This window comes from Melanotaenia boesemani, chromosome 18 (genome assembly GCF_017639745.1).
Source record: "Melanotaenia boesemani isolate fMelBoe1 chromosome 18, fMelBoe1.pri, whole genome shotgun sequence".
Classification (NCBI taxonomy): domain Eukaryota; kingdom Metazoa; phylum Chordata; class Actinopteri; order Atheriniformes; family Melanotaeniidae; genus Melanotaenia; species Melanotaenia boesemani.
Window position 1 is genome coordinate 9749120 of NC_055699.1, and position 25730 is coordinate 9774849.

At 37.5% G+C, this 25730-nt stretch overlaps 4 protein-coding genes across 6 annotated transcripts; 2 read left to right on the plus strand and 2 right to left on the minus strand.

Annotated features, from left to right (window-relative positions):
* The first annotated feature begins 2218 nt into the window (after positions 1–2218).
* LOC121628802 (kappa-type opioid receptor-like) lies at positions 2219–10047 on the plus strand. Of its 3 annotated transcripts, none has more exons than XM_041968123.1 (4): positions 2219–2379; positions 2665–2920; positions 7059–7411; positions 7698–10047. In XM_041968123.1, the coding sequence occupies exons 2-4, from the start codon at positions 2673–2675 to the stop codon at positions 8225–8227; spliced, it is 1131 nt and encodes a 376-aa protein (XP_041824057.1). In that variant the 5' UTR covers positions 2219–2379; positions 2665–2672; the 3' UTR covers positions 8228–10047. The 3 variants fall into 3 exon arrangements, with proteins under 3 accessions (XP_041824057.1, XP_041824058.1, XP_041824059.1); XM_041968124.1 differs by having other exon boundaries at positions 2665–2905; XM_041968125.1 differs by lacking the exon at positions 2665–2920.
* A 999-nt stretch (positions 10048–11046) lies between these two features.
* On the plus strand, positions 11047–15303 carry chmp5b (charged multivesicular body protein 5b). Its single transcript, XM_041968126.1, has 8 exons — positions 11047–11220; positions 11788–11892; positions 12497–12543; positions 12644–12737; positions 12836–12907; positions 14476–14584; positions 14775–14890; positions 14982–15303. Exons 1-8 carry the CDS (start codon positions 11152–11154, stop codon positions 15030–15032), a joined length of 663 nt encoding a protein of 220 aa, XP_041824060.1. The 5' UTR covers positions 11047–11151; the 3' UTR covers positions 15033–15303.
* Positions 15304–15353: 50 nt separating this feature from the next.
* fastkd3 (FAST kinase domains 3) lies at positions 15354–19186 on the minus strand. The gene is made up of 7 exons (XM_041968122.1): positions 18758–19186; positions 16866–18355; positions 16676–16761; positions 16076–16250; positions 15927–15996; positions 15710–15824; positions 15354–15537 (listed from the first exon to the last, which is right to left on the minus strand). The coding sequence occupies exons 2-7, from the start codon at positions 18325–18327 to the stop codon at positions 15439–15441; spliced, it is 2007 nt and encodes a 668-aa protein (XP_041824056.1). The 5' UTR covers positions 18328–18355; positions 18758–19186; the 3' UTR covers positions 15354–15438.
* A 1574-nt stretch (positions 19187–20760) lies between these two features.
* myl12.1 (myosin, light chain 12, genome duplicate 1) lies at positions 20761–23823 on the minus strand. The gene is made up of 4 exons (XM_041967580.1): positions 23725–23823; positions 21989–22193; positions 21472–21633; positions 20761–21251 (listed from the first exon to the last, which is right to left on the minus strand). Exons 2-4 carry the CDS (start codon positions 22170–22172, stop codon positions 21079–21081), a joined length of 519 nt encoding a protein of 172 aa, XP_041823514.1. The 5' UTR covers positions 22173–22193; positions 23725–23823; the 3' UTR covers positions 20761–21078.
* Positions 23824–25730: the final 1907 nt, after the last annotated feature.

Consider the following 25730-nt stretch of genomic DNA (forward strand, 5'->3'; position numbering starts at 1 on the left):
AATACATCAGCTGCAGGAGCTTCAGAGTTAACAATGCTGATTTTACTGAAGAAACAATGAACATTTGTGGGTTGCTCCTTAAAATCAAGATTTAAAAGTTTGTCACCTAATGACTAAAAATAGCTATTTATTAGAAACTCACAAGCATGAAAAACCAAATATTCCACAAATGCTTTCATGAATAAGTTATAGTGGGTGTGGAAACTGCATTAAAAGTAGTGAGGTTTAAACTAAACCTATGTTTTTTTTTTAAAGAAGCTGTGTGCATGCTTGTTGAATACAAGATTTAACCCCTCAACTGTCTTGTTGTAAGATTCTCCTCCTCATGATGCTGCACATTTTCAATAGCAAAAAGATTAAGCAGGCCAAGCACACACACGTTGTGTCTATGAGGCCGTGCTATTACAAGTATCACAGAAGGAGGTATGGAATTGTGCTGCTTAAATAACCACTGTCCTCCTGGGAAATGTAAATGGACTGTACTTATATAGCGCTTTAACACTACATAATTCACAGATTTACACACACTCAAACAGCACTTCTATTGTTATATACTAAATTGTATTGCTCTATCACAGACATTCATCTATCTATCTATCTATCTATCTATCTATCTATCTATCTATCTATCTATCTATCTATCTATCTATCTATCTATCTATCTATCTATCTATCTATCTATCTATCTATCTATCTATCTATCTATCTACAGTATCTATCTATCTATCAATATGCAAGTCAGCACCTCATACCATCACAGACACTGGATTTTGTAGCTTCCCCTGACAACTCCCTGGATAGTATTTCATCTATGGCTTATAGAACCTGCCTTTTTTATTTCAAAAGCAACTGGAACATGAACTTATCTAAGTTCAGAACATTTGTCCACTGTCTGTGTGTCTGAGGTGAGCTTGGACCGTGACAAGGATTCTCTGCAGATCTGATATATTGTTTTGTCCTTCTCTAACACAGTTTTGGATTACAAATCTGTATGCTGCAGTGTTAAGTTAAAAAGAGTTTCCAAGGTAGTCCTGAGCCCATGGAGCAATATTGATCATGGTGGCACAAGGGTTTTTCATGCAGAGCAGAAATGGGATGACTGCCCTGAGCCTTTACACCTCCCCTGAATGCTTCAGTCTTTACCTCTGCCAAGGCAGAAGTCGTGTATTCAGCTGCATGCCTTGGTTTGTGTGTTAGCAACGCAACTCAAAAAGTTATGGGTATCTAAAAAAATTGAATAAGGAACAAGTGATTCGTTTTTGGGGGTGATCCAGAGCACCACCTGGATCCAGGAATTTTGTAAAGGATTCTTTACTATGTGGAGATAGGGATTATTTTGTCACTAGAGCTTCTGAACGTGAATATTCTGACTACACAAAAAAGTTTAGAGTAGAAGGAACATATTGTTGGATCTTTTTTGTGGATTCCACCTGTGTACTGTGGTTGTTGATTTCAAATCCCACTATACTTAATAATTTTCACCTGCTCCACCACCTGCCCTTCACGCCAGAATGGCCCAGGCTTCAGATGCCAGGTCCCCTTGTAACACAACTGTGGGTCTCATCTATGTTCACTGAGGTTTTAAAAAGATCTCTTTTTTTTTTAGAATCATCATTTTTATCATCATTCATGACATTTTTAAGCAGTATGGGTCACCTTGCTTGTAAAATGAAGTTCAATCGCGTCCCTTTTCTGTCCCCAAAATGTTTTCAGTCTAAAAAAAGTAAAAACATTGTGCATTGCTGTGTCCACTGAAAGTGGCGATGACCTCCATCATTGCACACAAGCTCTGAATCCCAACTGATTCACATCTTTATCCTTCCCAGCTCTCTCGTTACATCTCACAACTTAAAATTGCTCCTGAGGAGTGTATTTTGGAGAACCGCTAACATTAAACTCATTATAAATCCTCCGCGGAGAATTTTATTAAACTGCATTTAACGTCATTGTAGTCACTGGCTTACTCCTTTAAACACTTAAACACAAACCAGGGATGTCCTGCTTAATGATGTTGAACGGCTTTTCCTCAGATGTGACACAGAAATTGTGGGGAGCTCTGTGCATGCCTGCAGGTTATTGTCATCGCTCTGTCATCTCATATTTTGTGAGAATATTTGCGCTTGTGTGTGTGTGTGTGTGTGTGTGTGTGTGTGTGTTGCGCAGCCTGATCGCGCGCCTCCTCCCCTTCCATCATTGCGTGTGCACGAGTGTCCGCAAAGCCGCCGCTTCTCTCCTCTTTGCGCGCAGAACCACCGCCAAACTTTGACGAGCTGTAACCTTCAGCAAGGCAACAAAACAAGCCGGGCTGAATTATAAACGGAGGACATACGTTTTTCAAATTTATATTTCAAGCTGTGCCGCTAATTCTGGGTGATAAAGGTGAGTAACCCGCCAGCTTCATGCGCTACGGTGCGCGTTTTTCTTGAAAGACTGGAGCTCCGTAATTCCAAACATGTTTTGCATGCTCCACAAGTGTCTTCAGAGCTAGAGTGTGTTTGTGTAGGTTACACACGTATTAACATTAGCATCCATACTTTACTCTTTCTCTAGGAATGAAGTGTGACTTTGTGCGTCTTTGTGGCCGAATCGCACCTCATTCATACTAAATTACATCTGTCAGTGCAGCAAGGATTATTTAAGTCTTTTTTAAACATAAATAAACAGGTGTCGACATGGAAAACACTCCGGTTGAGATTTTCAAAGAAGACAATAAGTGCCTCTCCACGCTGCTGGAGGACTGTCCGATGAATTCCTCTGTTTGGGCGTCCGGATACTCCGACAGCCGCAACGTGACCCACGATGATGATGGTTGGGAGCAGGAAAGCATGTCCCCCATCATCCCCATCATCACTGCAGTGTACTCTGTGGTGTTTGTGGTTGGCTTGTTGGGCAACTGCCTCGTCATGTATGTGATCATCAGGTGAGGTCATATTTAATACTTTTCTCAAAACCAAGGCTGTGATTTTTATTGTACCATATTTTTAGAAAACAAAGTCCAAGCAGGCTTTGTGTTTCTGTAGTTTTTGGGAAGGTTTATGAATAAGCCTCTGCCAAATATTGTCTTTTTTACATTGGCCTTTAGGCCAATTGTTTGTGCCAGTTATTGCTCTGTGATGCATTTAAGAAGAAATTATCACCTCATCTGCGCATTAGGAAGTAGCCTACATCTATGCATCACAACAGATGGATTTGGCAACTAGCAGGTGTCAACACAGAAAACAGGATGGCTCTTTGGCAAAGAAAGGGTTAAGATTAATGCTGTCAGGTCTAATACTGCTTTAAAAGTGTAAAGCACGCAAGCAGGAGCTGATTCCTTCAGAGATTATAAAAGTGCCAGAAATCTTCAAGGCAGCTTTTTTTGTTTGTTTTTTTTATCAGTATTATTAAACCAATAACTCAAGAATTGCAAAATTTTAACAAGAATATTCTATAAATCTCTCAAAGTCTGTTGGATATGATGTTAATTATAACTGAAACTGGTGGTACTTTATCAAACTCATAGCCTGCTTGCAGCTCATTGGACATTATTTACGATTTGCAACAGCGACAAATCTAGTTTGATGTAATGTGAAATGCAGCAGCGCCTTCCAGAATGCTTCAGTCCACAGACAACAATTACCTCGTATCAGATTGATTGCTTCGCCTGCCACTGGAAGTCAGTTTTATCACTTCAGTTGCAGAAAAGACTGTACGTTTTTAAAGTTCAGTTGCTCCACAGAGGACAATTTAGCAGAAAGAAGGAGAGGTTTAATGGTGATTTACTGTAAACAAATATCTGGAATTACACTACTAAACATGGGCCACAAGAGATGTTATGTTGAACTACAGTCCTTTACTTGAAACATCCGGTACAGTTATTTCCTGTTTGATCTGTGGAAAGTACACAGAGTAATATTTGTACATTAACACCAGATGAAATTGTGTGTTAAAAGTAGTGAGGGAAGTGCTAATAATACTACCCAGCTTTCTACAGTTTTACAGAAGTTTTTGTACGTTTGAGCTTATTGTTTTGGTTTTAACACTTATAACCATCTCTTTTGATTCTCATTAGTGTTGTGTCCAGCAGCAGCTGCTTGCTGCTTACATATGATTAACCCACTGTGTGTTACCAGCCTGGAATCACGATAAAGTTAGCACATATTATTCTGTTTATGATCACTTAATGTGATATATCGTTATCTCACTAACATTTGTGTGTTTAATGTGTATAAGCAAAGCAACCAATCAGACCGTTACCCTTTTATTAATTCGCCTCCTTGTTCAGTTTCATGAACACAATAAATCACTCATAACAATACAAAGAAATTCTGAATAGTCTTCTCAATGACTGTACTATTTTTTGTGAACTTTTAACTTAAGGAGGTAGAGTGTGGCATTTTTAAAAGCATTTTCATTCCACGTGACAAGGATAGTGCTTTCCCTCTTCCTGTTTTCTCCAAAGTTTTCATGGTTTGAGGAAACCACACATGAGAATAGCAACAACAAAACCCCCACAAACCTTTGCAGTTAATTGGATCCACAGATGTGTGATTCTTATTTTTGTGTCTGTTGCATCTAATTTCTGTTTTAAAGGGATATTTTGTTTTTTGTTTTTTAGCAAAGCTAACAGTAACCTAACAGAGGCTCACCAGGCAAGGGCATTTTCTCCATCTAAAACAGACCAAAAAGCTTATATATGCTTTGCAGTAGATTATTATACACTCTCATGTTTGTTGCAACATAGATTTTCTCCAGTTAAGAAAATAAAGCAGTTATTTTCAAAAGTAGCCTAAAAAACTATCTGAAACAAAAGTGAGGCAACATACTACTACTATGAAAAGTTTGACTTGTTTATCCTGGCCAGTGCTTAGCTCCTTTTTGTGGCCTAGCTTTTTGCTCAGCTCCCCATCAAAATTCCTTCCAGATTCATCAAACTGAGAGCACTCTGACTGCTGTCTACTGTGGGCTAGACAGACTACAGAGATGTACATACAAATCCATTAAAAACCCCTTAATCCTCTAATTTCTTTCATTGTTTATTCCATCAATGTGGTTAAGGCTAGCTAATTACTGTAGTGTGTCTACCTGCAGCAACATTAAAACCACCTACTCCCAAAAGACTTTCAAAAATGGTTTTCCAGTAGATGGAAGGCTAAAGGAAACTATAGCATACGTTGGTGGGGAAAGAAAGACGAAGAATAAGAGTCTTTGGGTGAAAGCCAAGATAAAGTGTTTGCTGAAAGTTTGGGAAGAAGATTCTAAATGAATGTTATCATTGGAAAGCTGTTTCACCAGCTCTCCATAGACCCAACACTATGTTCATGAAAGATTAATGTTGCCAGAGTCTGAAATGTGAAGTAGCAGTGCATTGATTTGCAATGCCACTGAAAGTTTCATTCTGAAAACAACAACAAATAATAAAAAAAAAGAAGAAAAAAAACACCACTGAATTATTATTTGTCACTCAAAATATTATGTTTACATTTTTTCAACAAGTGATTTTGTTTTTCATCAGTTAGTTTCACTAATCTGATCAATGTGCTTGGGAAATAATATAGTATCATATAGGCTTTAACAATACTGGTTTTGTTTGATAGAATTTCAAATATCAATCTTTGATGCCCGTCATTATAGTTTACTTAAAGTTTGAGGTAAAAAGGGGAAAAATTATTTCACAAATAATGGGTGGTGACAGTGTGGACATGTCTTCATCTTAGCTACACCGACCACATTACCACAGCAAACCTTACTTATACAGTCACAATGTCCAGAGGTACAAGTGTAATGTAATAACAAATAAGACAGTCTGTGATAAAAAATCTGATTTGTGAAATAAATGTGATGAATGGGCTTTCTGAACAGGACCAAGGTGTCCTTAGGAGCACAAAGCATAGCTGTTGCATCATCTTGATTCAATTTTCACCTTTTTCTTTTAGAGAAAACTACTTTCTATCTCTTACCCAGATTTTAATTTGTACGCAGGTCCAGCCACAGGTTGCTAAGGTAACAAATGGGTTATTGCAAGATAATGTTATCTAAGTGAAATAGAAAAAAAAAATCAACTGAGAACATAGACATAGTTTTTATTTTTCCCCCAATATCCTATCCTGTCTGAAAAGGCATGAAATGAACACTGTAGGCAGATCAGGACATTGAAGCAGATCATTATTATTATGCAAAGAATTAAGATTATTTATAACATTTATATTTTATTTGAGAAATTTGTATGGAAATTGATTATAATGAATAGGATTAAACTGAATTCTAAATGGATTTGTATGAATGATGTGAATTTAATTAGACTCTTTTTGAGCATGTTTATTGCCTTTTTAAAGCACCTTGAGCTGATTTTTGTTTCTAAATTAACATCATGAAAATCAATGAACTAAACAAAGAAGAAAATATTACTTCTATGTGTTAACTATTCATTATAGTTGCACACTGATTAGGAAATTACAGATAAGATTTTGTACTTAGATGTCTGCCAAATGTGATGCCTACAGACTAGTGGTTAAGATAATTCACTTTCTAATCAACACAAAATGTTAAAAGTCTTCATTTTACTCCCCAAGCAGGCTTGGGGGTCCTAATAAGTAGTGCAATGACACATCCTCTGCCAAGGCCATTTTAAATAACGGGATCTTCATCCAAAATAGTTTGTTTTTGTTTTCTATATTCCGCATCTCCAGGAAGTTTGGCAAAATTTCAGTAAAGGAGACAAATTGCACCATTTGCATCACTTCAGTCCTGTACTCTTCAAATCTTAAAATTGTAAATGAAAAGTTAAGATTTAACTTTGCAAAAGTTACCCCACAGAAAATGCCATCATAATTAATCAAGTTTAACAAGCTTATAATACGTGGTCTCCAATGAGCAGCATACTCGACATAACGATGAAGTGTAAGTCAGAAAAATTACATTACTGATTCAAGACAGCTATGTGGACTAATGTACACCATTTCATTCATAATGAACCAAGAGTAAAGGTCTTCCACTGAGACGTGGAAACAATTACAGGCTGCTGAGGCAGTCTGAATGGGTGCTCAACAGTAAAGCCTTGTGTTGTGCATGTTTGACAGGTACACCAAGATGAAGACAGCCACCAATATTTATATCTTCAACCTGGCGCTCGCTGATGCCCTTGTCACCACCACAATGCCCTTCCAGAGTACAGACTACCTTCTCAATACTTGGCCCTTTGGTGAAGTGGTGTGTAAAGTGTTCATCTCCATCGATTACTACAATATGTTCACCAGTATCTTCACGCTCACCATGATGAGCGTGGATCGCTATGTGGCTGTGTGCCACCCTGTGAAAGCCTTGGACTTCCGCACCCCTATCAAAGCCAAGATGATCAACGTGTGCATCTGGATCTTGTCGTCGGCTGCTGGGATACCTGCTTTTATTCTGGGTGGTACCCAGACAAACAGCGGTGAGGAAGTATTTTCAACAAAGTTACAATCAGGTTTTCAAGTGAAGGGCAGAAATATTTCTTAACACATCCATCTGACAGTAAAGTTTTCCATTAGCCACACACCATACTCATTATTTCTGAAAATGAATGATGCCAGGCAAAAGAGCAAAATGTTCCCCCTGTGAGTGCAGATTAGCTGTTCCATAACAGCTCGCTAAATTGATAGAGAGGGATTTCAGTCATGTTAAAACACAAGTGCACTTTGTCATTTAATAATAATTTTCTCCAATTTCTCCTTCTGCAGACATTACTGAATGTGCCTTACAGTTCCCAGAGCCATATGCATATTGGGACACAATGATGAGGATATGTGTGTTTGTCTTTGCCTTCGTCGTGCCTGTGCTCATCATCACCGTGTGTTATTCCCTCATGGTCCTGAGGCTGAAGAATGTCCGAATGTTATCTGGCTCACGGGAAAAAGACCGCAACCTGAGGCGCATCACGCGACTGGTCGTAGTCGTGGTGGCTGTGTTTGTGGTCTGCTGGACGCCCATTCATATTTTCATCTTGGTCAAAGCTCTGGTAAGCGTACCGGAAACCACCGCCATCATGGCTGCCTACTTCTTCTGTGTGGCTCTGGGCTACACCAACAGCAGCCTCAATCCTGTCCTCTACGCCTTTCTGGATGAGAACTTCAAACGTTGCTTCAAAGATTTCTGTCTCTCAGCCAAACTGAAGGGGGAGAAGGTGTCAGGGAGCAAGAAGGTCCCCGACGCTGTGCGGGAGACTGCCGTTGCCCTGGACAACCAAGATGGGACTAGTAAGCCGACATGACTAGCGGTGGAACTGTCTTCAATTTCCCATATTGGAAAAGAAGACTCTCATGATCTAGGCTTAACACACATCACATCAGCTATGTAGACTGATTCTATTATGATAAGTGATCCACTTCATCTTTGTATCATCTCTGGGGGTTTTAACAGTGCCAACATTGATAAAAAGCATTTGTTATTTGTACTAAATCTTTTCCTTAAAACCACATAGATGTTCTTAATACCATTTTCATCCTCCAGGCTTTGGATATTTGACCGTTATTTCGTGAGTAGTTGATATTAACTTTGAAAGGTGAATGCAAGCTTGATGACTGCTTTCATTTGCTGCAAAAAAGAACAGAGTTAAGCTTTAATAGTTTTAATTTAGTCTTATTTCCATAAAAAGTGCTGTTCATTAATGGAAAAGTATTTAGGGTATTACTAGAAAGTAAAAAAAAAAAAGACAATGTAACTTTGAAGCTTGTAGCTTTTCAGAATTGATTTCATTTCAAGTAAATCAATTATTTTATGTATTTTTACTGACACTTGAACATAAAAAATGGGGCAGGCTTTATTCCTCTGCTTCAATTCACCTGATTCAGATAAATGGTTCATTAGCAGGCTTGTGTAGAGCTTGGTGATGAATTTTTGTGGAGATTCATTAATCTGAATTAGGTGTGTTGGAGTGAACATCTAAAACCTGTAGGACGGTTGCCCTTGATGACTGAAAGACCCTCAAATATGTATTTTTCACACAGTACATTCATTATTCTAATAATTTCCTTATATAATTTTGATATTTGCCCAAAGTGCCTTTAACAGTCCAGGATACCATGTTTGTGGTGATAAGAGTGGTGATCGGTCGGTCAAACACACTTAATGAATGAAAGATTTATTTTCTTTTAAATGTGTTTAAGACATCAGTGCTGATTGCATGAAATACTACTAACAGACGCGTGCCAGAAGCTTTTTCACGTCCGTGAAGTGCTAATTAACAGCAGAGTGAGCGAACTGACGCATGGAGGTCTTTAAAGTTGCGTAAGACTCAATGAGAAACAGTAAATGGTGAAATCCTGGACTTGATGTGCATTTAAAATTTGACAGAGGGCTCTCCATCAGTTCTGACTCTGCAGCAGTGTCCAGACTGATAAGTTGTTCAATTTTTGCGATATGATTAATTAACCTCATGTGCTGTGTATGGCTTTTGCGATGATGACACATAGTCCTTTCATGCTGTAAATGTTGTGCCATCTGAACACATAAACAACTGTCTGAACAAGTTGTGCACCTGCAGTATATATACTTATACTTCTACAGTATGGTGTGTGTATAAAATACTTTATTTTGTATAGATTGCAGCAAAATAACATCTTTGCACAAGAATAATTTATACAAGCTGTATTGGTAGCATGTCAATCATCTTTGCTAGGATTTTAAAGGCAACATCAGCAGCCCTGTATGCTTGATAGACTGTGCTGTTCTTTGAATGTGCTGCAAATAGACTATACGATGTAAAATATATATCAACTCATCAGAGTACAGCTTCAGCTCATGTTTGATAAATACAGAAGCTCCTGCTTTTAAAAATGTAATTAATGGCTGCAACATGTAAACAGACAAACAGAATAGATAAAGCACAGATTTCCTTCAGCTTTCTGAAAAGATGAGAGACATTATTCAGAGAAGCTGCACTGTGACTGATGCATTTATTTCCTTTTCAATCTCTGTGCTTTCCCTTTGAATCTAATATTATATGTTAGATTTGTCTGATGTTATTTGTACAGGACGTGTATTGATCCTGTCTGTGAAAGTATTAATATTAAAGCAAGTTTAATAACTCCACACTTATTCTTTTCTCTGGTAGAGATGTGCTCATCATGTTGTCAGATTTCATTTGGAGGTGTTTTGTCATGTGCAAGAGAGACAGACAAAGATAACTGTCTAGAAATGTATGTTTTTGCTCAACAACATTACCATTATACATGAATGTTTCATTTTAAAACAAAACTTTGTCATTAAAAGCAACTTACTAGATTTACACAGTTGTCCACAAAAATGTGAGCCTTAGGGGGCAAGATCTTAAAATTCTACTGTAATCTAACTACTCCCCCCAGAGGATGGAGAGTGCAATTACCACAACATTGGAGGAAAATTAAATTCTGATAGCCGCATTCACATAAACCATCTAATATTAATGCTTACATTTTTTGACAGAAAATTATCTTAAATTTTTAAATTAATAAATTGCTGTAGCGTTTAAATATAAATATAATGCATTTATTCTGTATTTATTTTTCTTGAAAGGCATCAACACATAATCACAATAAAATAATAAATTACATTAAAATGATTAAAAGCAATTTTTGAAGTTTTGAATTACATTCTTCCTTTGTTATCAATATGACTGTCACTATTATCACATGTAAAATATCTATTTTTCAAATTAACCACAACTTGCAGGGAACAACATATGATATTAACTGTATGTCATTCCATAGATTAATTACCACAAAACCATAAATAGTTTCAGCACACTTTAAAATGAAGTGCTCTACTGTAGTTTTACCTATGAAGAGGACAATTGTACTTATGTATTTTAGCATTCTGTACACTAAAATTAAGTTTAATATAAATTAAGTAAAGGATGCTGTACTTCCTTTTTACAACTTTACCATATAACCTATTATATAATGCTGTGAATAATAAAAAAAAATTATCAACCAGTTCATGGAAATCCTATGAAGGTAAAGGACTCAAATACAACAATCAGATCAGAGACATGAAAAACAATCTCTATGGAGGGAGTGGCTGAGTGAGCAATGATCATGTGACTCTTCCTACGTCATCCTAAAGTCTCTTCCGGGTGTTTCCTTTAGCCGAACTGTGGACCAAGACAGCAAATTAACGAAGCCTTTCTTTTACATTTTAATCCTTAGATTTGCAAAAATGAATCGTATTTTTGGAAAAGGTAAAGCCAAAGGTCCGCCACCGAACTTGTCGGACTGCATAGGAAACGTAAGTGTCATCCTAAAATACATTTCTGGACGCTATGAAAGTAAACAAAGATGAAGTTGCTAGCTGTTAGCCAACTTTATGGACGGAAAACAGGCCACTATTGTCTACATTTATTTGGTGATTTATTGAAATAAACATTTATATTGATTTGATTAATAGTTTTTGTTTCATATCTTTAGTTTGAGACACGATTGTCAGCGTGGGCCTTCTGTGTATACCGTATTGATAAGCAAGGTGTTAAAACATATTTTTTCCCCCTGTGTAGGTAATGAATCAGCGTTACGTAAATTGTAAGGAGTAATTTGCTCATTTGGCCGCTATAAGGGTAAAAACATTGGCTTTCTCTTGGGAAGTGAACTGATAAAAACCAGTTATACTGGTCGGTTCTGTCCTTAGGTTCAACGATATTATTAGCTGGCTGACATGGAAGAAGAAAGCCACTCATTTTAAATGTTTAATACCAAAATAATAATTTCTGAATATGGGTAAACAGTCTATTATCCAGCTCGCCGATTTGTTTTAGTTTATTTTAAAGTTTATCTCCTGCTTTTTCTCCCCTACTTGTAGGTTGATTCTCGGGCTGAGTCTGTTGACAAGAAAATCGCCAGACTAGATGCAGAACTAGTCAAGTACAAGGATCAGATGAAAAAGATGAGAGATGGGCCTTCAAAGGTGACATGTGCTGTCAGGTCCTGCTGTAAAACAAAGACAGCGTTGGGTTAAGCCTGTCCAACATAAGCATTGAGCCACTTACTTTAATAATGATTCATACACTAACTATCACAGGGTTAAGGTTAGACGCCTCAGTGTGAATCAGTGGGTAACCTTTTTTTTTGTGATGTGTGCAAATTGGTATACACAAAGGATAGTGCGATGCAGTTGTGCACTGTTTTATATTCTCACTATTTTTTTTTAAATGTGCTTTATAAATTAAGTGGATTGGATACTACAGTGCCGTCTAATACCCACAAGTCAGAATACTTCATCCACAAATGTTAAATATTTTCACATAATGAGCCCTACAAGTTATTTGTTATGAGAAGATACTAACCAAAACCCGACTAAATTTTAAATTAAGGATGCAAAATATGACCCCCCAAAAAAAAAATCTTAAGTAAAATTATGTTTGGTAACATTTCTCTAGTCTATACAGTCATATCGACACTTAATGTGTAGGTTTAACCCACTGTCATCATATGCTTGTGTTTACTTAAAAATCTCATACAGCTCAGCATTTGTTATTAGTTATTAAATATTCTTTTTTTATATCTGCTAGAACATGGTGAAGCAAAAAGCTATGAGAGTTCTGAAACAAAAGAGAATGTAAGTTTACATTATGAAACATATTCGATTTATTTTACAAGTCTCTTGTTTTCCTCATGTTCTCTGTTGTGACTTCTAAATCTTTTTAAACATCTTTCAGGTATGAGGGCCAGAGAGATAACCTCATGCAGCAGTCGTTCAACATGGAACAGGCAAACTACACCATCCAAACCCTCCAAGACACTAAAACTACAGTAAGAGATGTGACTCTGTGAAATGGAGCGTTAACTACTGAAGAAGTCACTTTTTTTAAAGTAACAGTATTTGTTTGTTTTGTTTGTTTTTTTTTTAGGTTGATGCCATGAAAACTGGTCTCAAAGACATGAAGAAAGCATACAAGAATGTGAAAATCGATAAGATTGAGGTATGTTTCCTATGTATCTTTGTTTTTAACATTATGATGACAGTTTAAAGTAGGTTTAAAGCTAAAATTATTTACCTATTATGAAAATATATATACAGGGCTTAAAGTGTCCCGGCACCATGCCGGATCTCTTCACTATGATTCAGGAAAAAAAATAACTTTGTTTGAGACTCTGAATTGTAGAAAATGAATTGAACGATGAACAATGTTAAAGTCGGAAATTACATGTATGCATCTTTGAAAATAAGCAGAACTTGCTGCTGCTTATGTTTTCAGTGTTCAGCAAATAGTGACAATATACCACACTTCGTTTTCTCCGCCGAGTTAACCTGTAGCGTGACCGTTATCTCCGAGTGGTCTTGAACGCAGCATCCAAGCCAATGGTTGTTTCACTGAAATCAGATTTTAAAAAAATTGGAGAGTAAATTAATGAAGCCAGGGAAAGACGTCCTAATTGACAACGGCCTTAGAACCAAACGGCGCTGGGCATGGTTAAAAGAAGGGGTGGAGACGGCAAGCTTTTTGGGAGCTGGTACCAGAAACTAAGAGAGCCAGATAGGCCTACTTGTTTCTGTGTTGTGCTCGAAGAAGCTGGTGTATGCAACTAGTGGCAAAAAAGTTCTATGACGCCACGAAGGAGACCCCGGCAGCAGTTCGCGCTCTCCAACATACAAGTCGTTTGCCAGGTGTAGTGCCCTAAAGTGAATGTCTGCCAAAAATTGAGTATACGGCCGCGGGAGCGCGCGCTGGCTGTTAGCGTCGTTTCGCACAGCTTCTCTCAGTTGTCTGCGGCTCTTCCTCTCGGTGTAAAACCGACATAGTACGCGAATGCAAGAGACAATATGTCTAAATTAACAAAGAAAGTATGATTTTGCAAGTACTTTAACGGATTTATTAACACTGCAGATGAAGACGTGCTGTAATCAGAAACGATATCCAGGCATGTTGCTGCTTCACTGTTTAGGTTTCATGCGTTTGTCTCATGCTTGTTTATTGAAAGTATGTAAAGTCTAGTAAGTATATGATATTTGTGTTGATTTACAAAGTTTAATTTCCACCGATGTTCATGACTTATTCTATTTATTGGAGTACATTTCTTGTTAATTAAATGCAGAATCTACATTAAAGTGGTCTGATATCAATCAAGAGTTATACTGTGCACATTACTGGCCAAGTAGTACCTTACACCCACCTCTTATTCTTTTAAAGTGGAATTTGGTCTCAGAATAATCGTTTTAACATATCAATAGCTGATCATGGGCCCTGTAATTGTCAATAAAACAAAAAATGTTGCTTGAAATGGCTCCAGTTTGTTCAGGTGAGACATATTTTACAGATGTTTGCCTATAGTGTGCATGCAACTGCACCTTCTCTCCCTGGAAAAAAGTTTAGGCTCAGGATTTTTTTTTTTACTTTAAGCCCTGTATATATATGTAGATCACATTAAAATTCACACAGAATATGTATCTGTACTTCAAAGACCCATAATGCAAGTTTATTTGTTTTTGACACATGATGGGTTCATGTGAGGCAATTTTTTAAATATTTCTTCTTTAAATTATAACAAGGATCTCCAAGATCAGCTGGAGGACATGATGGAAGATGCCAATGATATTCAAGAGGCACTGGGCAGGAGCTACGGCACCCCTGACATAGATGAGGATGACTTGGAAGCAGGTGGGGGAAAAAAAAAAACACTTCTGGATTTTTTCTTTTCCTCCTTAAAGTGTGTTAAGACTGAAGTTGCAGGTCTTGTTACCTGTTTTTAATTCCCCCTTCAGCTGAATAATTTATACTGCAAAAATAAATTCTGATTGCTTTAATTTCCTCTCATCTTACTGACCTCATGCTGTTGTTGCATCCTCAGAGCTGGATGCTCTGGGAGATGAGCTCCTGATGGATGATGACAGCTCCTACCTGGATGAGGCTGCGACTGCTCCTTCCATCCCAGAGGGTGTGCCCGGCGACAAGTCGACCAATAGGGTATGGAACAGCCTTTGTGATTTTTCTACATCGTTTAACACGGTTATCCTGATGGTTTTCATTATAAAACATTGTTCTTCTTGTATTTCAGGACGGGGTCCTTGTGGATGAGTTTGGCCTTCCTCAGATTCCTGCTACATAAAGGAGCAATTTGAAGACGATATGCTAGTTTTACATGTATCATAACCTGTTTTTTGTATTTATCCAACTATCTTGGCCTTAGAGCTCAACAAAAACCAAAGCTTCTTCTGTCTGGAAACTGTAACAAAATATCAGGCATCTTTGATTCAAGTTGATTATTATTATTCTTCGACTGAGCTTGTCTCTGTCTAACGAATTGTAGGTATTGGGATTCTCTTAACTTTGTACAGTTTCTGCATCAACAAAATAAATTATATTTTCAAAACAAGAAATAACTGATACTGAAGTCATTCACAAAAACATTTGTAGAAAAGTCGCTTTAATCTTTTGGCTCAATGACTGTTAGCAAAAATAAATATTTGTTTTAGCTATATGAAGCTCAGCTCGTGTACAGCATCCTCCTCTTATCACCAGTTCAGCCTGAATGTGTGAGGGAAGATTTTTTGGTGAAGATACTCCAGCACACTGGTCTGGTTGTGCAGTTTTTCAAATTCATAATACGGGATCTATGGGGAAAATATAATCAGTAATGACATAAAAGAAAGCAATTAGACACTTTAAATGCTGGATTACATTATTGTGCTTAGATCAAACCTTTGACAAGAAAATCTGGCTAAAATAAATCAATTAAGCAACATAGTCTTATGATAGGACACAATCTTATGATAGGGGTCTAACCTGAACAACTTCATAACCCAGGAGCCGCAGATGTCGCTGCTTGATGACCTCTTTTCCAAGTAGCTGTCTCATGTTTGTAGTGAACCTTTTTTGTCCATCAATACAGACTGCTATCCTGCAAAAGAGTTCAGAAGTGGTTTGAGCATTCACCCCTTACTGATGACCCTTACATTTACCGTATTAGTTCAAAATCCATCCATCTTCTGTAAACATTTACCTTTTGTAAACATCATCCATTTGCCTGGCAGGCAGCACATATCCCTCTTCATCAAGTTTTATCTCCACATCTGCAACAACAATAGTGTTACACCCCAAGTCGATAAACTACACAAAATATACAAGAAAGGTAAACTAGAGGGACTTTACCGAGTGTGTAGCAGTACGGTGTCAGAACTTTGGAGCCAAAGTACGAACGATTCCCCAGTAAATCTACCAGTCCATTTTTCACAGAGTTGTACAGATGCAGATCAACTGGTGTCTCCAGAGATGAACTAGACATGAGGAAAGACTTGACACGGTACTTTGGAAGAAGCATGGGACCCTGATGATAGAAAAAAAACATTATCTTATAAATCAAGGTGTGACACAAAAGATGATTCTGGATTTTCCATTCAATCTATCACAAAACAAAGTAAACATTTATGTTATATGCCAAGTATAATAAGTACCAAAAATGACAACAAAAGAGGTCCTGAACTGGTGAGAAAATAAACTGAGAGCCTAAAAAATGCAATGGGAATCGCTTTACTTTCAGAACAACAGCAGCTGGCTGTTGTCTGAAATGATTTTTGCAAACACAATAAGAAAACCGGTGCAGGTTTTATCACACATTACTCAAATGCACTGAACCTCATACACAGATGACTTGTTAAGCCAAAGGGTGTGTGCTCTGTCTATTAGACATTCTTCCCTTGTCATTTTACTTTCAAATGTCGATCATGTTAAATTAACCTTTAAATATTTTACCTCATAGAAAGGACATTCCAACTTCACAGTCAAGTAGAGCTGAGTCAGCTGTGCCAGAACAGCCCGGTCAATTCCTGCGTCCTGACCTATGGCACAAAACAAAAGACATGCAACGATCATCAACACATTTAGTTCAATCATTCATTCATGGAAAGGTGGTGCAATGTGTGTGTCTGACTGAATGCATCACCTTGGAGCTGCTGGAGGAAATAACTGCGAAAAATTTTGGAGAAAAAATTGGCAGGAAACCTCCCTACCAGGGTACAGGCGTGGAGCAGGTTGAGCAGCGTTTGAGGCTGGAACTGTGAAAAACGAGTGTGCAGGATGGTTTCTACTTTCTTGAACATCTGGCTGGCATTAGGTGGGAGGTAGCCCAGTTTCCCAAAAGCCATGATCTGCCTGGCTATCTGGCTGGTGTTGTAGTCGTTTGCTCGATACACAAAGCTCTCAGCAACTGCATCAAAAACAGTGGGGGACAGGATGTTCCTTCGGCTAAAGAACTGCACTACCTTGGAAACTGTCTCTGGGTGGGAGGTGAACGCCACTGTAGGAACATACTTCACCACAGCCTCAACAAAGTAATGATCACTGTGACCAAAATGCATTAGTGCACCAAGTACTTGAGTTAGCTCATCATCGGTGAAATAAGGTACATGCCGCACAGCTTGCTTACATAAATTGATTACAAGAGGTATGGCCTGCTTCTGATTCAAGGTAACAAGCGCACTTAGCACATTGCTAACAGCAGAGGCATTCATTCGAGAAGTGATGGTCATGGCATGGGTGTGCATGGCATTCAGCAGGTCCCTATATTTTCCATCTTCACCTACACAACCTTGCAGAAGTCTATAAACGCCTACAATATCTTCAATGCTCCACTGGGAAGGCTCCTGCTTCTGAATTTGCTCCATCACCTGCTCCAGCAACACACAACTTGGACCTTCCATTTGCAGCATCGCCTGGCCCAGGGTACATAACTGTCCTAGAGTCATCTGTCTCCTGTCGAGCCTGGCCTGACTCTGTGACACCAGCCTCACCATCAACGTGCTCCAGGGATCCAAAAAGAGGCGTGTGCAGGCTAGAAGAACTGACACCAGTCCAGCATCTGTCAGCCGTCCAGAATCCTGCTCCAGCTGGAAGCACAGGGCCCGGATAGTGTCATTTTCCAGTACTGAAGGATTCTTTAGAGCATGTCCCTCCTGCTCCAGGTCAGCCACACGGTGAAGTGCTGCTGCAGCCATAATGTCAGACATAATCTCTACTGAGCGCAGCAGTTTGAAGACCTGTTGGGAAGAGGCACAGCTCTCCAGACGTTTCTGGAAAACCTGCTTTTCAGCCGCTGAGGGCCGGTGTAGCTGAGTCAAACGGAACCGAGGGACTGAATCTTTGTGAAGTCCTACAGAGCTGCTAGCCACAAAAGATGGCTCTCTAACTATACTTGTCAGGTTCCTTATGCCATACCCCGATTGGCGCTTCCTGCAGCCGCGTAGTCTGATGCACCGGACGGCTGAAGTACACAGGCAGGTTACACACAAGGACTGAGTATAACTGCTGGTACTCAGATGCCTGGCGGGACAGAGGGCTCCAACAGGATAATGACGGATCCCGAACTGCCCGATGAGCGGGAGGCTCTGAATCATTTTTAGAGCCATGAACCTGGTCCAAGATCATCGGTCCAAACTAAAACAAAAGCACAAACTTTTACAAAAAAAAAAACAATGACGTGACATATTTGCAAGAGAAGTACAAATTCATAACAACAACAATAATAATATTATAATATACTATTTTTATATTACTATTATTATTATTGTTGTTGTTGTTATTATTACTATTATTATGACGACCAGAGTAACTCAGTCCCTCCTTCGCTCTTCTTAACTAACCAACCTTGAGTTTGCTATTGGCTAACATTAGCTACTTCTTCGTATGAGCCACTTAGCGATTAGCTTCTTGTCCACTCTGTACAATATTAAGGAGACGTGCAGCTGTTTTCGTTATAAGCGTGTGGTAAAGCTGCCAGCTTGACTTAAAATAATAAATACACAACAAATGGGGCAACTAACCAAGCAAAAGTCTTACCAAAGAACAGTCACACAGGGTCAAACTACAGCTGCTTCTTCTTCTTCTTCTTCTTCTTCTTCCTTCTTCTTCTTCTTCTTCTTCTATTGATCCAGCAGGCTATACGCGACTGTGGCGTATTACTGCCATCTACTGTTTGGCGCTGTCTCAGTCGAACTCAAGCTTGCCACACAGATACTTCCACATTTACAGATCCACTTATGTCGATCTGATACAAAGAGTCTACCACCTTCTTGACTGTATCCCAGCTATCCAGCTTCAACGGTGTTTCTACACTAAAAACTGTCATTCCGGTCGCTCCCAACTTTCTAAGCATCCTCCTGTGACGGGTATAATACATGCAATCTATTAGAACACGTTTTACTGTTTATGCATTTCCACAGTCACGTTTTCCATTTTGATTAATTCCTATCAGAGGCAGCCCACACCTGAGTCCACACTGACCAAGTCTCAACATAGTTAAAACCTCTGAATCCCTCCGCTTTTACAGCTGCTGACAGCAGAGAGGCTGCTAAACGTGGGTGCATGAGGCGTTCACTGTACCTCAGAAGTCTTATAGTATTTTTCAAGTTTTTCTTTCGTTCTTTATTTCTCTATTTGTTAGCAAATGGGCCTAAAAAGCAAGCTTATATTTTAAAAAATAACTTAAAAAAAAAAAAAAATACAATAAATAAATAAAACTTATATAAAATGTAATGCAGTATTACAATAGTCAGTTAACCTCACTAAAGTATGTAGACTTTATCTACGGCTGTGAGACACATTTGTCAATAACCGAACTTCTCAGTTGTTCCACTGATGTTAAAATAGTATAAACTGTGATATTACATGGTTACTAGCTTGTTTTAGTTTTAATAACCAGATTCTAACTACTATCTTTGGGGTAGTCCCTTAAGGCAGCACAGTGCAACGAAAAAAATATATATATACTCAATCACCAGAGGGCTACAAAAACCAAATAAAACACTGCTTAACCTCATCGTGACTGGCAATTTTTAAATAAATAAACTTAATTGAAAGCCATTCTCTCTCAAAGTAAATCCAAAGGACATATGTGAACTTAGTCCACTCTAAGATCACCCACTATTTCTTTACATTGTGCTTCCAAGAAGATAAAATACCCACCTGAAATGAACAAGTTTAGTGTCTTCTGTCACATTATATCTTAAGGCACATTATTAGCTTCCAGTTGTAAATAGACCTAAGTTATTTACATTTTAAATACATGTTAAAATAAATAAATAAATGAACAGTATTTACACCAGTATTTGTGATTCTTCAGTTGATCCAAGAAGTCAAGTTGTCAAGATGTCATTCTTAAGGCAGGAAAATGGAGAAAAAAGACAGAAAAGGTTAACGAATATCCGAAAGGAGCCTTGAAAATTATTCCCGAAGACTGTTTAAAGAAATTACAAGAAAACAGGTACTGCAGTGCAGGTGTTCACACAAAATACTACCTGCTATATCTTTTCCTGCCAATACATTAAGAAATAAAAATGACAAGTGGCTGACAAGTGTTGCACAGCACTGTCATAAATATTTTGAATCATGTAAATTGAGCTTTGACACTGCAATAAACGCAAACTGCATGAGGTCATACAACAAGATTAGCATGAGTGTGTGATAGCTCAGAGCCTGCACACATCTATTAGATAATTTTTTATTTCTTAAGGCCACTCCCCAAATGGATTCAGATATCAGACACTACAACACACAGATCCTGGGCACATTTGTCATTGAACACTGTGAAATTTGACTGCCACAAAATATGCCCAACAACTTTTCCCACTGGCCCTTTAAAAACAGAAGAATCCAGCCAGTACGAGCCAGCACACGCTAAATGAATTCACTGAGAAGACCGGGTGGACTTGTCAAGACAAATTCTTTGGGGGAGAAAGTTGGTGCAAAAGAATCTTTTACCTCAGGGGAAAAGAAAAAGAAAAAAAAGAGAGAATGATGCAGTTTTCTTTTCAGATATCATTTATGGAAGGGAAACAGCAAAATACAACTTGATAAAGGGCTTTATTTAAAAAGTTTATATTATAAAATGTAAAAATTCAGCTAAACCCAATTTAACTGCAAAAACGTATCCATTGGATCTTCCAAAATGCCACCACTTCACATCTTAACAGGATATTTTAAAAACTCATTCGGATGTTAACATTTGGCAAAACTGGAAGTTGACAGCAAAAAAGGTGGATAGTTATTGCTTTGGTTGGTTTAAAACTGGGTTTTTACAGGAGAGTTGAGACATGCAGCATGGTGATCTAGCTGATGGAAGAGGCAAAGGGGGGCTCTGAGGAACAATCATGTATGGCTCTTTAATCGTCCTTATCCTTGGCACCGTGCTTTAGGATGCGTGTGAACTCAACATAGTTGAAGTTACTCTTCTTGTCAATGGGAGCCTCCCTGAAGAGTTCGTCCACCTCCTCATCTGTAAACCGGTCACCCATTGTTGTGAGGAGCTCTCTGAGGTAATCCTCCTGAATGAAACCTACAGTCAAATAAAGAAAAAATATAAGTGAGACGGTAAAAATATAAAGAACTAACACCAGAAGCATGCTGTGAAAAAATATTTTTGCTTAAAACACTGTTTCACTCATAACAACACTATAAAGTGTCCAGAATCAGATGAACGATTACATTATTAGGAATAACATAAATAACATGACATTTTGGTAAGGCAGAATAAAAATACAGTTGTCAAAATTTACCTGTCCCCTCCTCGTCAAAACAGGCAAATGCATTTCTGATCACATCCTCAGGGTCTGTACCATTGAGCTTCTCTCCAAACATGGTGAGGAACATGGTGAAGTTGATGGGTCCAGGAGCTTCATTCATCATGGCCTCCAGGTACTCATCAGTTGGGTTTTTCCCTGTAGAAATTTAATAAGAAACACTTTGAATTAAAAGGACAAATTTTTCAGGTTTTTATAAAATGGGAAGTAAATCTATATATGCTGTATATCTTGTACTGCGCTCTATGTCGACTGCCTGAGAAGTCCAAGAGTATTTGCCTGACAAATTCCATCAGATAATCCAGCACTCTGCTTTAAACAACAGTTAAGCCTTTATAGCAGGTGTTTTCTGCCAATACAGAAACAAACCACCCTTTCTGTTTGGACAGAAAACAACTAAGCTAACTGCACATTAACTCTGATACAGCCCTATCTCCACTTTTATATTCCCTTTAATATATCATAGTCTTAACAGCAGAAGTCAGTAACTTACCTAGTGAGGCAAGCATGTCGTGAAGGTCCTCTTTGTCAACAAAACCATCACGATTCTGGTCAATCATGTTGAAGGCCTCCTTGAACTCCTGAATCTGTGATTGGTCAAACATAGCGAAAACATTGGAGGTGGCGCGCTGAGGGCGCTTCTTTGTGGTCTTTCCCTTTGCCTTTTTGCTAGACATTGTGATTGTTTCTTTTATTTTCTGTGGAAGAAGAAAAGATGGCATGTTAAAAAGAGTAGTGCAAGCATAGAGTTGCAATGCTAAAGCCTATTTAATAAAAGTTCAGTGATTTAAAAACAGCCATTGCTATTATGCTCAAAAATCATAAAATCCTTTATAACCCAATCTAGATGTGAACATTTAGGATTTTTTTTTTTTTTACTGAAATCAACCATAAAACCCTATGCCCAGAATATTTTTGAGTTAATGACAATTTTTTTCCAACATCCTTTAATGCTATAATTAGTCAGAAAAATAAAAATAATATATACAATTTTATTTTTCAAATTTTCAACCTGCAATAGTTTTGATGTTTGAGTTTTTTAAGTGAGTATTTTTATAGTTTGCACAAGTATTTTCATTCTGTTTCTTTAGGCTTCAGCTATTTTAATCATGAATTTTATTTAGATATGACATTAAGACATTACAGCAAAGTCCTGAGCTCATCCCAGAGAAAGCAACAATGTCATCTAAGTTAAAGTAGATCATGCTGTTACTGAAAATAAAAAAAAAATTGTCAGCCCACAGCTCAGCGGCAGGGTAATCCACTTCTCTGGCAGCGAATCCCCAAAGACATGTCCCTCAATAAGCTAAAAATGGAAATGTTCCTCATCTTTCTGGGTTGGTCAGTTCCCTGCTGTCACTGGGGACAGGAGAATTACTGGTGTGAAGACAAATGCCCTTATCAGGAAATGTCTTGAATGTGGACTTCCCATCTTTAGACTAACACTTCAGTATTACTGTGGACAGCAAGTGCAACAAGCTTTTATGCACAGAAATCATTCTAATTACAGAGAAAAGATTTACGTTTAATTTATCCCAAATATTTTACGAGTACAATAGATAATGGAGACGATATTATAACAAAGGTTTACACAATTAAGTTTATCTTAATATGTACAGGAACAAAAAATAGAAATATCGTTAATATGACTGCAAGCAATTGTCGTGTTTTGTTGAAGCAAAACATGGCATGTCTTACTCACTTCTTATGAGGACTGGCTATTTCTTTTCGTGTATGTTTGTCAACAAATGTTAAAAAATAACATGTGATACGTAATTATCACATTTCTCAGAATAACGCAATTTGCTAAACAATTGTGTGCTCGCACAACCAGTTACCTGTTCTTATTACACCTAGCATTACTACGTACTTATAATCTGGATGCACTGCGGCCTATACGTAACCATATTAAACATTACCACATAACGGAAAACAACAATTAAAACGTGTGTGTCAGCTGTTAATACACTTTAAAAATTGACTTTACAAAAAGGAAATATTCGTTTTTTTATTACAAACCTGATACCACTGTTTTTGATATCGAGACATTAGCCGCGGAGCTAAAAGCTAGCCGTGTTGTCATTAGTATTAACTCAGCACTAAAATGAGCCCGCTAGCGTGTTATTTACACATAAGTTTTCATAGTGGATACTACCATATCAAATATAAATGTTAGATAATTTCTGATTGTCTTAAAATACATAAAACATAATTTGAGCTCAGTCGTACCTTACAAAAGCCTGATAGTTGTCAACTAGCCCGCTGCAGCTCTTCTTCTCAACCACCGCCCTTCACTTCCTGATTATAGTGCAAAACATCAGAACAAACCAACTCAGAAAAATGGGGGTGGACGCTGGCTATAAAAGCATTGTTGTATATTTAAAAGGAAACGAATTACTTTTTTCGATCCAAATGCTGAAAATATATATATTCTATGACATATTTAAATAATTTGATAGAAATATTTGCTCATAATTGCTAATAAAATACAGGAAAAACAACCCGACCCCCGGGGTGATAAGCGTATCTTCAAGACCAGCCTGCGTAGACATTCCTGGATATGCCCATTTAAGGAGAGAAAGAATACGTCCTCCTTTATGTTGCACAACCCTCTCTTTAAGTACAGGTAAATTTCTAGTGATCCCCATGGGAAGACGGGTCTTCTACCCAATAAGGAAAACTGAATTAGTATGAGGTTTCACGTTAGTTTTTTCAATAAATTGCGGGGTAGTCAAAGTAACCTCTCTTACAGTTTTTATGTTATTTTATAACTCATATACAGTACCTTCATGTAAAATTCATGATCCATCATTTTAATTAAGGGATGTTCTTGAAAAACTTAATTAAAAAAAAAAGCTTTTAGCTTTTAAAGTTTATAAAGCCTTATAATTGTTGTCTGCTGTCTTTATTTATAATGATGAGTTATGCCAGCCTTTATAACACTTACACCTCTTTGAGCAAAGTGTAAAGAATAAAAGAATAATAATATAATTATAATAAAATTTAAAAAAAATAAAAGAATTCCGTTGACACAATGGATAATTATAGATACTGTTCAGCGCTATTAAGACAACAGCTGGTTCTGCATTGCTGTAAACAAAGGCTTAGTGCTGCAGGACTTCAGAAGGAAAATATGGAACTGTTGACTCACTGGTTAAAACAAGACACATCTGCTTTTATGTCCTTTTTACTGTCTCTTCAAAAGCTTAAAAATTAGATGAATGATTATTCATAGATAAATATGTATTATATTGTCTCAAAACATGCTGACTACAGAACTGGAAAAAAAATCTAAAATATGTCTTTTGATGGTCACAACAAATGAAAATACACTAAATCAATAATTGCAGATATGGCAGGGCATAATTTAGTGTTTAATTCCACTAAGTGTTCATTATCAGTTTATTGATTGCTGAAACTCCTGCATTCAACCACTGGAGTGTGCTGTCTTCAAAGGCAACTTTACATTTGATCAGTGACAATGTTGAATTCTTTTTAATGAACAGCTTATCTCAGCAGGCCACCCAGAAGTGTTGGATTCACACAGCTTTGTTGTATTCAAATGCAAACATATATTTGAAGTGATTAATCTACTAACTATTGTTGCCAATCAAAAGCCATTTCCAAACAACTTTGAATTTATAATTCTACTGTGAGAAAAATTATTCATAACTGGAAGTCAGATGACATTATTCTCAGGAGTGGATGTCCCAGCAATTTCACCCTAAAGTCAGTTTATATAATTTAGAAAAACTGCAAAAAATAAATAAATAAATAAATAAATCAAGAGAAATGTCTCAGAATCTACAGGCCTCAGTTTGCACATTAAATGTTAAAGTTCATGACAGTACAATTAGAAAAGAAACTGAACAAGTAAGGCTAATTTAGAGGGATTACCAAGAAAAAGCATTTTCTTTCTAGAAAAAAATACAGCAACATTACATCTGAACAAATGACAATTCTTCTGGAATAATTACCTCTGAACAGATGAGACCAAAGCGGAGATATTTGGGAAAAAATTAAGTATAATGTATCAGCACAAAAATCTCAAACTTCTCATAATCTCAGGTGAGGCTGTTAAACTTGGCTTAAATTGGGTCATGTAACAACAGGATAAACAACGCAGCAAAAAATCTGCAACAGAAATCCTTCTTTTTGTTTTTGTTTTCCCCCAATATTGGATATAATATAAAATTAGTATTTCAAAACTGTCATGATGGCAAGTGATTAATTAC